The sequence below is a fragment of the Pieris brassicae genome, chromosome 10, assembly GCF_905147105.1.
Source record: "Pieris brassicae chromosome 10, ilPieBrab1.1, whole genome shotgun sequence".
Classification (NCBI taxonomy): Eukaryota; Metazoa; Arthropoda; class Insecta; order Lepidoptera; family Pieridae; genus Pieris; species Pieris brassicae.
The window spans coordinates 17,037,441-17,055,278 of NC_059674.1; the positions used below are offsets into that span (position 1 = coordinate 17,037,441).

General features: G+C 35.6%; 1 protein-coding gene across 2 annotated transcripts in view; it reads right to left on the reverse strand.

Moving 5' to 3' along the window:
- Nucleotides 1–636: 636 nt before the first annotated feature.
- Nucleotides 637–17,838, reverse strand: part of LOC123715276 (protein prickle-like) — a 242,133-nt gene continuing 224,931 nt past the window's right edge. For both annotated transcript variants that reach the window (XM_045670227.1, XM_045670226.1), the window contains 2 exons: nucleotides 12,092–12,295; nucleotides 637–2,801 (listed from right to left, as the gene is read on the reverse strand). In XM_045670227.1, coding sequence (XP_045526183.1) covers nucleotides 1,773–2,801; nucleotides 12,092–12,295 — 1,233 coding nt within the window. In that variant the 3' untranslated portion in view covers nucleotides 637–1,772. The remainder of the gene's footprint in view (nucleotides 2,802–12,091; nucleotides 12,296–17,838) is intronic.

Genomic DNA, 17,838 nt, shown 5'->3' on the forward strand with positions numbered 1-17,838 from the left:
GGGAATTAAATTATTAGACAGCATTAAGGCACACTGCCACTAGGGTTGCCACCCGCATTTTATAATAAGGTATTGTACGTTTGAGAACAATAAAGTACACGAAAAAACACACATGATGTCATTTCTTTAATCGTAAATATTTTTTAGATACACGGACTTTATCGATTGGCGCTGAATCGATGTTGCCACTCGCCACTACTCTAGCGCTACACGGCCTCTTCACTTCAGGCTTATATAATAAAAATGTATGTTTAAATATCATAATAAAGTAATATAAATTGTTTACTTTGATACGATATAATTTTTGTGTATGTACTTTAATTGCAAAAAAGGTGGCAACCCTAAGAGAGAACAAACTTTTTAACTTTATTTTAGTTTTCTATTCATCAATTTTTAATTGTTATTATTATGTAGATGAGAATATTGTAAAAGCTATTTGTGTTAATAATAAAAAATAATCTATGTCGATTCGTAATACTAATACAAAAATTAGACACCATTGATATATAAATATAGTACGATTTATGTGTGTTTTTGTATGGATGAAAAATAAAAGAAAAAATTAATAAAAAAACTCTTATTTAATAATTATAAAATAACTTAAATTTTACAAAACGTTCTCGTTAATTTACAATATACAAAATAAAACCTTACTTTGGCGATGGCAATTAAACAAAACTTTATTTAACAATGACACTCAAGGCAAGATACGTTTGTGAGCATTTATAATAATAGCATAAGAGCTGACGAAAGTTTTGTGAAATTTTTTACAATACAATGCCCCGATACTTTGAAGTTTGATATAAAATTTCAACTAAAAATCAGCTCTCCGCTATTTTAGACTGTTATTGTCAACACTTACAGTATCAACTTAAAATTAAAAAAATACAGATTTTAATTATACAATTCTAGAAGTTTTATAAAATTAAAAAAGTCCGCAAGTTCTCAAACAATTTCATTAAAGCCAGTACATTAAATCCCTTATAACCCGAACCGCGTTATAGGAAATCGCGATTGTATGAGTATTCTCGTAAAACCATTTTTTGAAACATAAACCTGGAATAGGAATTAAATAAATTTATTTAGTTTCATTTCATTAAACAATGGAAGGTGAAAAGGTATGCAAAACTAATTATGGACTAAACCTTATAAATTTCACACATATAACTTGAGAAATCTCCGGATACTTCAATTATTGCTTTGTTAAACACGAGTTTCTGTGAAATTATTTTTTATATACTTAAACCTTTTTTAATATAAGGCGACCCTAAATTCTAGCCACAGAGGTAATTCAGGACTAATTAAGGCCATTGACATATATTTGTTAATAAGTTACATTTACTCATCATAATTCTATATACAAATTTGAACACACTTATAAAAAAACGTTACAAAATACATTTTTGTACTTCTTAATCGAATTTACACTCTTAACTACGGAGACAGATATGTTCAATGTTTAAAACGATATGAGAAAGCATGAAAAAGCGCGATAATTTAACACGACCACCGGAGGCGATAGGAAATATTTAATGTCGACGATAAACCCTTTTAAGCAGAAAGGTGTGATTTGGGGGATTACCAATATAATGCCTATTCATTGGTTAAGCCTTTTACTGTGCAACGGAACTATTACTGCGCGATACAAAACGACAAAGCGATAATATTATGAGGAAGACTTTTATCTAAAATACTATGGCGTTAGGGCTACAAAATCTAATAGTCAGTCTTTCGTTCGGAGGTTGTCGTCACTAAAGGAATTAAGGCTGAGATCACGAAATTATACAATTTTTATCGTGATGTAGGTTCTTTCTCTGCCGTTCTCGTTTCGCGCAGGCGACTGCGTCGTTGGGCACGTAGGAGATCCTGACGCCGCCGTACGCGCGTCTCGTTGGCAATGTATATGATTCCGATGATGAAGATGAAGAGGAACATGTACTGCAATAACTGCTTGCATCATCATCTCGCACTTTCTCTCTTCTAGGAGGGTCATCTGGTTCAAATGCCTCGTTGTCTCCACAAAATCTAACCGTCCGTCCACCTCTTGGCTTACGTTTCTTTCCATCTACTAGAGTCAGCTCTGGCATTGAGGTGGAATGTCCTGGAGTAACCACGGCCTGGGCTTCTACTGGGTGAGGGGGCTTCCAGTCTTCCTCTGTTTCTTCGATGGGCGTTGTCTGTATTTGGTGATCTGTCATCGTTTGCTCTAATCTTAGGTCGGCAAGGGCTCTATCGAGGCTGAGGCAAGCATGTGGCGGTGGCGGTGGGTGTGGAGGCGGCGATTCTGGCATCATTTCTGACGTTGCTAATGACGCACTTGGTTCTGAATCTGCATCTATATGAGGGGAGTGCTCTCTCTGAGGTGTTTGCGGTGGTGACTTCGGTGAAGGTACTTTTCGTGGTCGCGGACCTCTATTAGGGCGAGGTCCCGGTCCTGATGAGTCAGATGGTGTCGGTGGCTCACCTTTGGAACACGCAATAGAGCAGAAGATTGCTCCTTTTCTTGGGAGGAAGGGCCGACCAAGTAGACTTGCGCGGCAGGTATGGCAGGCGAAACATCGTTCCGTGGCGTGCCAGTGCTGCCCCTCATGCGACATCTGGCCCTGGTCTACACCAATAGGCTCACCACAAGCGTCACAGTACTCGGCAAAGCAGCTGTCAAAGCAGGGCAGGCAGTACGGACGCGCTTCCCGCATGATATACCGTTGTCCGCCGAGTTGCCGCGCGCACTCTGCACACGCGAAATGCTTCATGTGCCACGCGCGTCCTTCTGCCTCCGTGCACTCATCCGCTAGTATTATCTGTGAAAGATTATTGAATATACAGTAAATTAAAAAATATATAATGTCTTAAATGTATTAGCCCGTCAGTTACAAAGGGTTTCTTCAATTCTTTAGATAATTAAAATAATAGACATTTGTTCTAATTGTGGGTAATTAATGTACTAGAATCTATTTAATTTTTACTTAATTAAGCATTATATGACGCAAAAACTAATGTAGAAATTATTATAATTGGATTGGATGTGTAAAAATTAACGATCTATTATGTTTTCATCAAGTTCGTTCAAAGACCTTAGGTTTTATCCTAACGTGATTACTAGCGGCTTCGTGCTTTAATTACTTGATAAAAAGTAAACTTCATATAATAAAATTTTCACATAGTAAAAATGTTATTATAAAAAGCTTCTTTAATTAACCCTCAATTCGACGTTAAAAATTAAATATTTGAAATGTATCTATTTTGTAACACGCAATATGTTTTTATTATAAATATATAGTACTGATCGTTACTTGATAAAGAATGTCTTAAACTATCTGTAGGCCCTTGTTTATTATGAACTAATTAATAATTTTATTATATGTATCTTGAAAAAATGCAAGTTTATCACTGAAGACACTGGCTTAATATCCCTTAAGTACGTATAATCATTCATATATCTTTTCAAAAACATTAGAGTATAGAGTATATATATCATCTTACAACAAATTCTAGACAAAAATTGACTGAGTCAAATTTGGAATCTCTCTTTCTAGATTAATATTTGGAACGTATAGACCATTACGATAAAGTCATAATGAAAATCCTCAACGCTTCAGTAAGAGTGTCTAATTAATAACCCGGACAAACAAGTATAATTGGTGTTCGTTATCAGCCAGCGCAGCGGGAACAGCCAACAATGGTGCTGGGTTCCCACAAGTCGTTCATTAGTGCTCTTATTAATAATATTTTAAAACGGTACCAACTGGCTAATGCAAGATTGTGAAATGCAGTGTCAGTGGGTCTTGATTTAACTTTGAAATTCGAGTTCAATTGTTAAGAATGTGTTATATATAACATATGGAATAGACAATTTATTTATTCGGTTTTAAATTTTTATAGCTAATAAACCCGAATGTGCTGTTTTTAGACACTGGGTACATGCCTATGTACCTGGTACCTCGAATTAACGGAGATTTATGAATTTAATGTTTTAATAATTTTGCTAACATAGTTATAAGTTACTCTACTAACAATATATGGACTTATAATGGTCTGAATTAAATTATTTTTATTTTATTTAAACGTCAAAAATCAGCATTAGACTTACACACATTATTCCTTACGGACAGGAATTATTTGTCAGACTTTGCAGATCAGCGATTGATCAGCAAGTTTGCGAACAAGCTTCTGTGACAGTGATACAAAACTAGACACTAGGCACTTCTCAATTAGCCATAGCTAGTTCATATGACATGTTGTAATTCCATTAGGCGAAATAAATTTTTGAACGATCTTGTTGATTTCATGAGTTTGATAGTTGCCAAGTCAGCTAGGTCAGGTCAGCTAGCTCTAGACTGCCTGGGAGCTACATTATCTTGCTATCAAATGTTCACTGGATTCTATTGTTTCAATAGTTACCTAATACAGATAAGAAATTCCTCAAATGCGCAACATTGCGGTAAAGCAATGGATAGGCAATGATGCAAGTTTCTCTTTGATAAGATTTGCGTACAGGTAAGTGATGTATAGATAGTTTAAACTGTTACCATATAAAACGCTATGCTGATTAAGTTTTAGCTGAGATGTTATAATCATAAAAATGTTTTATACCGGCTTAGTTAAGTTTATAAGCTAGCTAGTGTACTAGTATTCCTTATGAGAAATAAATATCTTAAACCTTAAATAGTTTGATATGATAATGATTAAATTATTTCCTGATTTAAAGATTCTATAAAAACAATTGATATATCAATAAGGATGTCAAATTTTCTTATTAGTTGTTATGGCCTTAGAACGCGCAACACAAAAGTAACTGTGTAAGACTCATTAAGACACTCATACTCTATAACATAGAAGAACGCTCGAAGTATGATGTAATTTAAACAAAGCGATAAAAATCTCAAGAATCCGGAATCTATATCAGTGTGAGAAGAATAGCACATGTCCAGTGAATCATGAATAGTTGCAGCTTATAATCATGGGCATGCCTCAGGGGTTACGCAAAGGACCTATGTTTTACCTTTTGTTATAAATAACGGGACGTAATGGTGTAGTTAGCGACAGTTTACAAATAATCGTGAGATATTACTATTCATAGAATAAAGAAATGTATGACAAGCGTTGCATTATATAATCACTTCTAAGAAAGGATTGACTGTATTAAAACAAAAAGACAGAGAAAGAGATTAAAAGGCTTATAAATGCCGAACTGTACATCTTCAAAAAAGGTTTTAAAGGCTTTGAATGAGATATAATAAATGTAGTGCGTAAATATATTTTAATTAGAGTCTTAAATTGAATCAAGATACGAAGTACAGGTGCGTGATTTTCTTCTAAGAACAGGGAGCTTTGGCGTTAGAACGTGTACAAAAATTATTAAATAATATTTATTTATTAAAACAGGTGATTTTGTATACATCGTTAAATTTTATTTATTTACATAAGGTGAAGTCGGGTTGGGTAGGCATTGTAGTATATACTTGTACCAAATCCAGGACCTACTAGAGAAGGGAGAAGTTAAAAGTACCCATAACCGATGCGCATGCATGCATGTCATGTAAGTGGATGAAGCGAGAAAGGTATGGAGGACCGTAGCAAGTGGAGATCCGTTGTCTTTGCCTATTCTTTTGGGAAAAAGGCGTGAAGATATAAATTACAAAAAAAAAAACTTTGAAGCATGTAATAGTTGTCTGCAGTTAATCTAAAGTAAATCGATCGGATGCAGTTGACTGCAGTGGTGTGCCCGCATTTCCGGCCAACTATAACCTTGTCAAAGCCACGGTCAAAGCCTATGCATAATGTTAAAGAATATTTTAAGTATTAGGCCTGGAGAAAATTATATTTTTGCCATGGGATTTGTGCTATTTGGATTTTACTAAACAATTAAAGCTTAGTTCAGTTTACTTTAATTTTTGTAAATTAAGAATAATCACACACACACTAGTGTTATAATTGTATAGTATTTAAGTTCTCACCATATGTAGACATCAAAAAATTATGAAGTTTGTAAGCGTGCCATTCGCAACCTAAAATTTATACTTGGGTTCAGAAATAAGACTAGGTCGACGAGCGCAAAATCTTTCTCACGTAGGTCAAAAATGTATTTGGTTTTCATATACGAATGTCAAGTTAGACAAATTTTATGACATATTCGATAGTGGGCTGTTCAATTAAGTTAAGTGCCTAATTCAGTGTTTTGCTAGTAAATTTGTAATGTTCGTATTTTTATTTTTTGTAACATTTATATTTATAATAACTGTATATATTTTAGAAAAAAATGTAGCTTGTAACATATACTGTAGATATAACATTACGTATGATGTAGTGAATTTTAACTTACAATATTGGACACAAAAATCACAACGCGTATCAATGATTACACACAGCAACTGTGTCTGCCACATTCTCCACTGGGTCTGTAAATCTTTTAATTTATTATTGCGTGAGAGTGCTAGGTAACGCCCTCAATCTCAATGTCAACTTTATGAATCAAAATGTTTCACACAGACAGCTCGCATGGTAGACGATTATAAAACACGGCAGCTTATCAGCGAATCGACACGCGATGACAGGCTATAGGGGTAATCTTCCCTTACATATTACGTACATGTTCTTTGTAATTAACTCATTACAGACCTAATTATTTTCCATTTAATTACATTTTCCGCTTTCGAGGGCTTTAGGTTTTAATGAAGTTAAGATCATTCATACATTAGACGTGCGAGTTTCTTGGTGTAGAACAACAAGAAAATCCCTGTTTTAATGATTTAACTGAAAGGTCACATACCTAGCTAGATAGTAAATAGATAGCACAGTCGTTCATTTAGTGTTAAGGATTACTAAAATCCATGTAAAGATTTTAGATTCAGCTGGATAAAATCTTTCATAATGAATTTTCAATTCAGTGGTTAATGGATCATTAACATGGTTGTCTTGTACTGTAATAACAGTACCAGCAAACATTAGAGACAGTGCTGTTACGCAAAGTCTAAGCAGACAATATCTTATAAAATAATTTATAAATATTTGATAAATATAAAAATAAACTAAATCAGTGGCCCTACAACCTTTTTAGGTGTGGCCTTCAGATTTCTGTTTCATGAACATGTCAATCAAATAGGCAAGTACCTGATCAGCCTCCTATGCCTGACACACGCCGGCGGATTTGTGGGTCTAAGGTAAGCCAGTTTCTTCACGATGGTTTCCTTCACCGTTCAGGCGGATGTTAAAAACAGTTAAACCCATTTACGACGACATCGTTTACAACATACCGTTTATATTAACCAAAATCAAAGGTCCCAGCGGGTGAAAGTATTCGGTACTTAATACAACCTCATATGAGTTTTGATGTAGTTATAACAGATTTTGACTGTACATAGAAATTAAGTCCAATGGTGCTCAGTTGGGGATCGACTTACGACCTCAGGTATGAAAGTTTCACGCCAGAGGCCAACACTGCTCACAATTATATAAATACACAGAGGATTGAATTTTTTATTTTCTAATTTCTTATCTTTTGTGAACATTCACACAGATGATCAGCAACAGTGACCTTTACTTTTTGTTTATACATATCAGCTAAGTAGGTAGGTAAGCGTTTACGATTCGGAGTTAAATGTATCTGTTTCAAAGTGATATTCTGCGTTGTGCAATTCAATTATAACTTAATACAAACTATATGTAAGTAACTTTATCTCAACCATTGCCTGTAATGACTTCCGGATACAAATTCCGGAAATTACAGTGGTCGCTTGATCGTCGCTATACGCGAAATACACATATATAGAATATTTCGTCTTTATGTGTCTTTAGAGCAGTGTTGGCTTCAGCGTGCGACTCTCTTCCCTGAGGTCGTAGGTTCGATCCCCCGGTGTGCACCAATAGATTTTCTTTCTATGTGCGCATAAAACATTAGCTCGAACGGTGAAGGAAAACATCGTGAGGAAACCGGCTTGCCTTAGAAACAAAAAGTCGACGGCGTGCGTCAGGCACAGAAGGCTGATCACCTACTTGCCTAATTATTCGATTAATAAATGATCATGAAACAGATACAGATCTGAGGCCCAGACCTAAAAAGGTTGTAGCGCCATTGATTTATTAATTTTTTATGTGTCTTTAGGGCTAATTATTTTTTCGCCGCTACCGTGACAAATATAGAGCGTTAACGATGTTTTTTTTTAATATCGAAGTACTTAACAACTCTTTCGAAATAAAGAACTTTTCGAATAACAAATTCGTAATTGGAAAAGTTTTCCCATTTTCCGATATTATTGCTTTCGTCTCGACGGTATAACTCTTCCTATAATGGTATTGTTTTTATAACTTTGCAATCTAAGTTTAAAGTATAGTCTACTAAAGATATTCTTTTTCTTAGCATGGCCAAGCGTGACGCTGATTTCGTGCAACTGACAGTTAAACACCAAAAGATATGTTTTTGTTTAAAAAATCCAAGTTGGACAAAAATTGGAGAAAAATCTGACAGCCGCTTTTTTCAAAAAAAAATCCACGAATTGTTGTATGATATGTTAGCACAATGGCTAGGCACGCAGGAAGGCCTCCTAGGAGGTCCGTTAAACCCAAACCAACCATCTTTCTTTATAGTATTCTGATATGAAGTCGACGGCCTAATCCTCTTAATAGACCAAAATCATTAAGGAACCAGATACAGAAAACCGGTTTTGTTATAATTACAAATGGTATAATATAGAAACCGGGAAACACATTAAAAATGCAATTTTTGTATACACGGGAACGATCGTTATCAATCAAAATGTGCGGAATGCGGTCAAATTGTTTCAGTGTGTTCTTAAAACATTTAGGGCTTAATTAGGGTTTAATTATATTTAAGTGTCTTTAGACACGATACGTACGATGTACGAGTTTAAATTGAACTGAATATTCTATAAAAAAGTATGTTTCTTAATAGATTTAGGTGGCTAACTGTGACATGTTGCCAAATGTCAGAATAGTAGGTTTCTTTTTCAAAATGGCGCAGACATACATAGATGAAATTAGGCTTTGGCTTTATAAATTTAAAATTGTTTCAGAAATGCGAGTGTACAAATCGTTGACCTCATAGCCATTGTTAGATGGAAGTAGCCCTTTCGACCCAAATACCCCCACAGTTTCCGTTGGGGCGACGTTTCCGATTTAACCACGATTAGTCTAAGAGATTTGTGACTAAAAGCCTTCGAGACTGTAGCGGGTCTTATGAACATTTTTTTAAATACTCCTTAAGGTATATATAACTGTTTATTATTATAATATATATTGTTGAGTTATAAATTTCAAGACCAGATTTTTTTTATATGATGATACACCGCGCTCTAAACGAGATTGTGTCTATATTTACAACATTTATTTCAAATGTCTTACCAAATTTTTTGGCTAATTTGTGGCTTTTATTAAAATTGTTTAATATTTGTTATAGCGGCTCCTGTTCATTTTTTGTAATGTGGTAATAATTACTGCAGGTTCTAACATTTTCAAAAAAAAACCTTTTGCGATTTAAAAGAGAAATTATTGCCAGTTCACCTCGGTCTACGCTCTTGATTTGAGAATTTGCTGTAAATGAAAATGTAGAAGCCTTTTTCTGAAGTTTATGACTGTGCATTAATTTACCTATATTAATACATGATATTTTGATCTCTTACGCTAATCGTCTAAGGGTCGAAGTTTTCAGATGCAATTTGATAACATTTGATTTACAAGCACATCGACTAGGTCATTAACCTACTTCCAAATACTCAATTTAATACATTTAATTATATTACAATTTATTTCGTACATATATACAAAAACCTGTTTTTATTTATTGACAATGAGGATGCCTATAAAACTAAGAAAGTCTGAGTGAGCAATGTACGGCCTTGATATAAGCCCCAAATTTATTGATACTTGTTATATTATAGGTAATCTATATAAATAAAAATTAATCGCATATGTTGCTAAGTGGTAAACTAGCCAGCCATTTCCAGGAATAAATTACACGAAGGTAGCAATTCGAGTAATTTATTCCTGGAAATCTGAGGAAGGCTTTTAAGGCAAGAAAAATTCAAAACGTTAGAAAGTTTTATTCTGGAAAAGCGAATTCTTTGGGGTAGCATAGCGAAATCTTCCATATGTTGGTTACTAAAAAGGTATCCTAAGAAATAAAATCAGTGTATAATAAAAGGCTTATTATATTTTGTATTAATATAATAAGACGTATTACTAAATAAGTTACAACTGTTACTTGTACCATGTATTATTTCGCTACATTGTAGTTTATGTATTTATGACCGGCAAGTTCAAAAAGTGTTGATTTATCGCAAAATCACTGATATCCGTTCAGAAGCAAACATTGCGGAAAGAGCCTATTAGGGGTTCAACCCCTCGTCGCCAAAGGTACTTGATCTAAGAGCCAGTTAGCACGTGGTTATTGCAAACTGCAGGTGTTACGATAAAAGCGTGATCTTCATTTGTTTGTGATAAATCTCGTGACAAAAATATTGTAACAGGAGAGGATTTCGAAGAGCGATAATTTTTTTACGTACGCAATAAATGCATGAGGAACATCATGAGTCACGTCAGGCATCGAATCACGTTCCACGACTGAGCGTTTCTCAAGGCAATTTTTGCCGCGCACCACCGCTATGTGGAACCAGCTGCCCACTGAAGTATTTCCGAACCAATTCGACTTAGGGTCCTTCAAGAAAAGAGCGTACAAATTCTTTAAAGGCCGGCAACGCACTCGCGAGCCCTCTGGCATTGAGAGTGTCCATGGGCGGCGGTATCACTTAACATCAGGTGAGCCTCCTGCCCGTTTGCCCCCTATTTTATAAAAAAAAAAAAAAAAAAAGAACGACCAGCCAAGAGCCAAGCTCCAGAAGATAAACCACACCTATATCGAAATAATATTTGTTTTTACAACAAACTACCAAGGGAAATTAAAGAATTATCACTGAATAAATTCAAAGCTCTCGTCAAACTTAAATTAATCAATAAAGCTTTTGAAAAATTTGATCCTTGGGATTGATTTGCTCCAGTTCAAATATTTATGGTTGCACTGCCAACAATTTGTATGACTCAAAACTTGGCGAATAAATATAGTGGCGTAGGGATTCATGCCTGTTTTTCTTTACTACGCCCTTGACTTGCGAACTCTCAGTTAAAGTAAATTTACAATCAATTTAACATATTTTCTGTTGATGTTCATAAATGTACTTGGTTACCTATATGAATAAAGATATTTTGAGTTTGAATTTGATTCGCCAATAAAAAAATATTAAAAGATGCAATCCAAGAACCGTAAGGTGTTGTAGGACTGTACTCTCGATATCAGAGGAGCTCACTCTTTAAATTTATTTAAGAATCTTCTTTTTAAGCATTTCTGTTTTGCCTTCGCTACTTATATATACATTAATTATGACTCATTAACCCTAAGATCAGCTATTACTTTTTTTTAGTTTAGTTTTAGTTAGTATATTTCCAGTGTCACTTTTTGTTGATAATTTATGCACTATACTTTACTGAGGGTCAGTTCATTTTTTTATCGTTCCATACTAGGGTTGCTTAGATATCGCTTGTAAGCGATAGGCCACCCGCTAACTTACGTAACCTGTTTTTGAGTATGTTTAAGGTAACGAAGTGTAAATAAATTTTATTTAGATAAACCATCAATAATATTCTCCCCATTACGGTCCCATACGGGGAAAGTTATACGATCCCCTTTAGCTTACAAACTCATACTGCCTCCACCTTTGTTTGTAGTATTAAAAATTGTGCTCGGTACAGAGATAAAATTTAACATTACGATCAAGCCCAACTCAAGACTAATAATTAATTTTAAAACTACAGTCAAAATCTGTTATAACGACATCGAAGGAAGTACTTATATTTGGTCATAAAAACCGATAGTCGTAATAGCCGATGACGTTGTTATTAAGTACTTAGAATTCAGCCGGGATCTTTGATTTTGGTCAATATAACCGGTATGGTGTTCAAGACGATGTCGTCGTATTGAACTCCAAACGTCGATTTTGACTATAACACTCTGTGCTTCTCTACTATATTTTATCTCACACCAATTCCAATGGTTTTGCCCTTTTATTAGAAATTTATTATTTACCTCATCGCAAGCGGAGCAGCGCGGCTTCAAATTTTCAGCGTGATGTCGGCCACAGTAGAGTCGCCCGTCTTTCCAGAAGTAGACCAGGTCAACCAGCAGCTCCTGACAAGTGGTGCAGTTGAAACAGGCGGGATGCCATCTCGCTGATGGGCCAGCCCGAGCCGCGGAGACACACATATCGCCCGATGATAGTGCCTCTTCACACTGAGGACAAACAGATAAGATTTAGATTTATACAATATACATTATTAGAAAAAAAAATACCTCAACTATACGTACTTCAAATATGGGATTGTTTAAAAATAAGAGGTAAGAGTCTATTATGGGCTGAGTAAAAAATGACATATTTTTCTTTAACCGTGAGTTATGTATCCTAACATTAATTAAGCTCCATATATATTTTACTAAATAATTAGAAGGGTATACAAAATGTAAGCATGCTCACTTGAAGTCAAAATGAGCCCTTTAGTTAATGCCACACTTTTAACTTGTAATTAAAAATTCTTGTTTTTAATAATGTCCAATAACATAAGTATAGGACAAACGTAACAAGTGGGTAGTGCAATGTGTATTGGTGTGTCTTGTGATTTGTACTAAAATAAAATAGTATTTGGGTTTGAACTTTGTTACTTACAGTTCCATTGATGAATTAATGTTCCACTACACATTAATCGCAATTTTTCCTTAATAATATCCTTTATTTAACTAAAATTAACTTAAAGTTTGATAATCACTTCTTCAAGTACCTTCATTTGAACTATTAATTTTTCACTTGCACCTTATTATGGAGGATCTTAAAAAGTCTTTAAGGGATGTATCCGAAATGGTGTCTACCAGAATGGAGGAGTTCCAGCAGCGCCTTATTGCAGCTCAGAATAGGTCCCCATCGCTGGAACAAACTCCACTTGCTAGGGAGTTTGAAACATTTAAAAGTTCTGTTCTATTCTGCCTAGAGAATCTCCAGTCTCAGATGGCGATTCTGTTTAGAGTGCAGGATGAGCAAGAGATGCGTAGTAGGCGAAAGTGTCTGTTGCTGCATGGAGTAAATGAAGCGAAGGATGAAAGCCCGGCCTCCATTGCAAATATGATATCCATCCTTTTAAAGTGTCCAAATGTCACGGAGCAGTGCCTTACCCGTTGCCATCGAGTAGGATTAAGATCCAATGAAAAGCCTAGGCCTATATTATTAAAGTTCCGTGAACATGCCGATAAGTTAAGGATCTGGGCTGCCAAGACTAGCCTTAAAGGCACTGGTATAACCTTGTCTGAGTTCCTAACAAAAACAAGGCACTCACTATTTATGGAGGCGAGAAAGCGGTTTGGTGTCTCAAAATGTTGGACCCAGGATGGACGTGTACAAGTGATTGGGGCTGATGGGAAACTTCGCCGCATCTCTTCGTTGAAGGAACTTGGTTCAGTCCCGGGCAGCATCCCGTCATCGTCCGCAGCTGATGATGCAAAGCGAACAAGAGACATGACCCGTAATAAGAAGGTTCCAAGAAAGGGTCATTAACTTCAGTGTCGGTGTTCCATGGTTCCGAAGTTATAATCAACTTTGTTGTCAACTGGTTTGATGTCATTAATTTTAAGTGTTAAACAGTTCTTTTTTGTTTTCCTTTTGTTTTAAAATATTACTATTTAGTATCTCATAACCTTAACTTTTGTTTACTTAGTGTTTTTAAAGACCCCACTGACAGATTATAACTAATAACTAGCAAGTGATGTGACACTGTCAAAAGTTGTGATTGTCAATTAATGATAGATTGTATCTATTTCCACAGTTCATAAAATTATTCTCTTATAATAAGCTTTTACAGTAATTTATCACTGCAAACTATATATAAATTCCCTTGTTAAATTGTTTTTTTTTTTTTTTTTGGAAATAGTTACAATTAGTTTATTGAACCCCTTTAAGTTAATTTGTTTTTGTTTTCTTAAAGTGTGTGACTATATTTTCTGTTCACTAATATTAGCGATTGAGTGTGAACACAGGATCATTTTTGTACATAAATTAAAAATTTATATAATTAGTAGACTTATACATAAATATTATTGGCTAACACATGAATCACGATAGTGAAGCTCTTGAATTTGAATCGGTCTCTTCGTCGGATTTCGAATCATTCCATAGCGCTGAGATATCTCCCCCTCCCTTGCATAGTATCCTCACAGCTTTATTTAAAGACCAATCGCGACACTTGAATGTCATCCATATTAATGCTCAAAGCGTTCCTGCTCACCATTTGGACTTGTTGACAACATTTGTATCCAACGAAATTCACGCTATCCTTATATCAGAATCTTGGCTGTGTCCAACCCTGTCCTCCCTCAGCTATTCTATCCCCGGCTTCAACCTAATAAGAAATGATCGAGTTGGAATGCGTGGAGGTGGCGTCGCTATTTACCTACGATCGCACATCCCTTACACTATTATCAGTATGTCTCCTCAACCACCACCACCTAATGAATGCGAGCATCTTCTGGTCGAGGTCATGCTCAGTAAGACTAAAATTCTCCTTGGAGTGTTTTACTCTCCTTCTCTTTTAGTCGATTATTTCGCAGGCTTTGATAACACTCTTGAAAAATTTTCGCCTCTCTATAAAAACATAATAGTTATGGGTGATTTCAATACCTGCTTAATCAAAGACGACTGCCGATCGAAAAAGTTGCTCTCCATCACCGAATCTTATAATCTTCATAACCTGCCACTTAATGCCACACACAAAGTCCCAGGCTCCACTCCTTCCTTATTGGACCTTATATTTACCTCTTCTCCTGACCTAGTTACCAACCATGGCCAACTTCCTGCTGTTGCTTTTTCTCATCACGACCTCATTTATTTGTCTCTCAATCTTAAACCTCCTAAACTAAAACCCACCGTAGTCCTTAGGCGTAATTTTGCTGCGATCGACACCGAGCGTCTGCTTATAGATGCGGCCAGAATTGACTTTAGCACGATTTACGAGTGTCCCACCCTCAATGGTAAAGTTGATTTACTAAATGCCTCCATCACTAATCTTTATGATATACATGCTCCTTTGAGGCCCGTTAAACTCAAGCATTTACCTGCTCCTTGGCTCAACGATGAAATCAAATCTTTGATTAAACAAAAAAACCGTGCTAAGGCCAAGATGAGAACAGCCAAAACGGATAAGGAACATGTATTTTACAAAACCTTGCGCAACCGTTGCAACACGCGTTGTCGCGATGCGCAGAGACGACACATTCACGACTCAGTGTCTAATGGGGATCCCTCAAAAATATGGAAATTTTTAAAATCTCTGGGTATCGGTAAGCCACCACGTACTGCCATGACTCCCGATATCGACGTAAACAGCCTAAACGCCCATTTTACCTCTCACTCCACTTCAAGTAATATCGATCTGGACTTAACACTTGAGTATATATCATCTCTCCCTCGTCCTAGTTTTCCATCTTTCTCTTTCGATGAATTCTCTAGTCAGAAAGTTGAATCGAGTATTTCTTCTATTCATTCCAACGCTGTTGGTTCTGACCTGATTAGTCGTGCTATGATCATACCTATTCTCTCTCTTATACTTCCTGTAATCACACATATTTTTAATTTTTCCATTTCTATAGGTGAATATCCTTCTTGCTGGAAGGATGGACTTATCATCCCTATCCCCAAAAAGGCTAATCCTAGTACTTTTTCAGATTTTCGACCCATCTCGATTCTGCCATTTCTATCCAAGGTACTTGAACGCCTCATACATGAGCAATTAAATAATTTCCTAAACAAAAATTCCATACTGAATCCACTTCAGTCTGGGTTTCGACCTGGACATAGCACTACTACTGCTCTGGTCAGAGTAGCCGATGATATTCGCGAAGGCATGGACCACAAACAACTCACAATTCTCACACTGCTAGATTTCAGCAACGCTTTTAATACTATTAATTTTAAAATTCTAATGGGGTTGCTTAGATCTATTAATATTTCTTCTCATGCTGTTAACTGGTTCTCTAACTATCTTAATGGGCGCCGCCAGTGTATTAAGACAAGCGATTGCATATCTCAGTGGAGTTTGATTGAATCTGGCGTTCCGCAAGGTGGCGTACTTTCTCCTCTTCTTTTTGCTATATATATTAACTCCTTAACTTTCCGACTTTCAACTAATTTTCATTTATACGCTGACGATCTTCAAATCTACGTACAATCAAGTCTCGATGATCTCCCGCAAGCCATACAATCTACCAACAATGAGCTGGCAAAGATAGTTGACTGGAGTAAAAAATTTGGTCTTCTAATCAATCCCAAAAAGAGTAAGGTATTAATTATTGGCAGCCCCTATTTCACGACGAGAATTGATTGGGCCAGGATATCCCCTATCCATATCGATGGTGTAATTTTAAATTTTAGCCGTACAGTAAAAAATTTGGGGGTTTTATTTGATCAAAATTTATCCTGGGAGCAGCATGTTAAAGAAGTTAGCCGAAAATTATACGGTGCCTCCAGTATCCTTCGACGTCTTAGTAATTTTCTTCCCTTTAGTACCAAAACCTCACTGGCGCAATCTCTCCTCCTGCCTTTACTGGACTACGCCGATTCCTGCTCCTCCGATCTTAACGAGGAATTGCTAAATAGACTGGATCGTCTCCAAAATTTCTGTATCAGATTTATATTCGGTCTAAGAAAGTACGATCATATCTCTGCGTTCCGTAAGCGGCTAGGCTGGTTGCCAATTCGTCAGCGACGCGATGCTCATGTTCTTCATCTCCTATATTCCATCCTGTTCAACCCTAAAACTCCTTCCTATCTCAAAAATGATTTCAATTTTTTGGGAGCCCATAACTATAGCTTACGCTCTTCCGAAAATTATACCCTTGAAATCCCATCTCATAACTCCTCCTTTCTTGGCGATTCCTTTAAGGTCTCCGCAGTTAGGCTATGGAATTCACTTCCCGTCCCTATTCGCTTAGCTCCTTCTTTATCTTCCTTTAAATTTCTTCTGTACAAACATTACCTGTCCACATCGTATCCCGTACTTTCTTACTAACTACTAACTGACGTGAGACTTATCTTAAATTATCGTGATTTATGTGTCTTTTTACTCTTTAATGTATCTTTAATATTTTATTCCTGTTTAGTTTTGTTTAATAACTGTGTATTACATGTATTTTGCACTACTTGCCTATCTTATTTAATACATTTATTTTTTTCTTTACTCACAGTGGTTGCCTGGAAGAGATCGCTCGTAAGCGATAAGGCCGCCAGTTGCCCTCCTTTTGATTTAATTATGTTAATTTTTATTTTTATTTTGTAGTGTAACGAAGTGTAAATAAATAAATAAATAAATAAAATAAATAAATAAGTGTCATTTAGATTTGTTAACTCTTTAATAAGTCAAGATAGTTGTTTGTTAATCCAGCGTCGCAATCCTAATTTTATTTTAGCAATAAGCTCATGTTTTAAACAATTAAAGCCAGTTACCCAGCATCAAACAATATTCTGTTGAAAATATACAAGGGTCGCCACCGAAATTAACTTGTTAATGTTAAAGAATTAATAAATAAATGACATTATAAAAAAACCTACCTAAAGGTTTATTAGATTTGCCATTTGTGTCAAACTATTGGCTACTAACCACCAAACTAACTGGCATGTGTCATACTGTTAGAATTATTTTATTACATCTTTAGTTCAAATTGAATTGACTCGAAAATTGAATCTTTTATTTCGAAAGTGACAATGTGAAAAGGATTTTACTTTTTTATATAAACAAAGA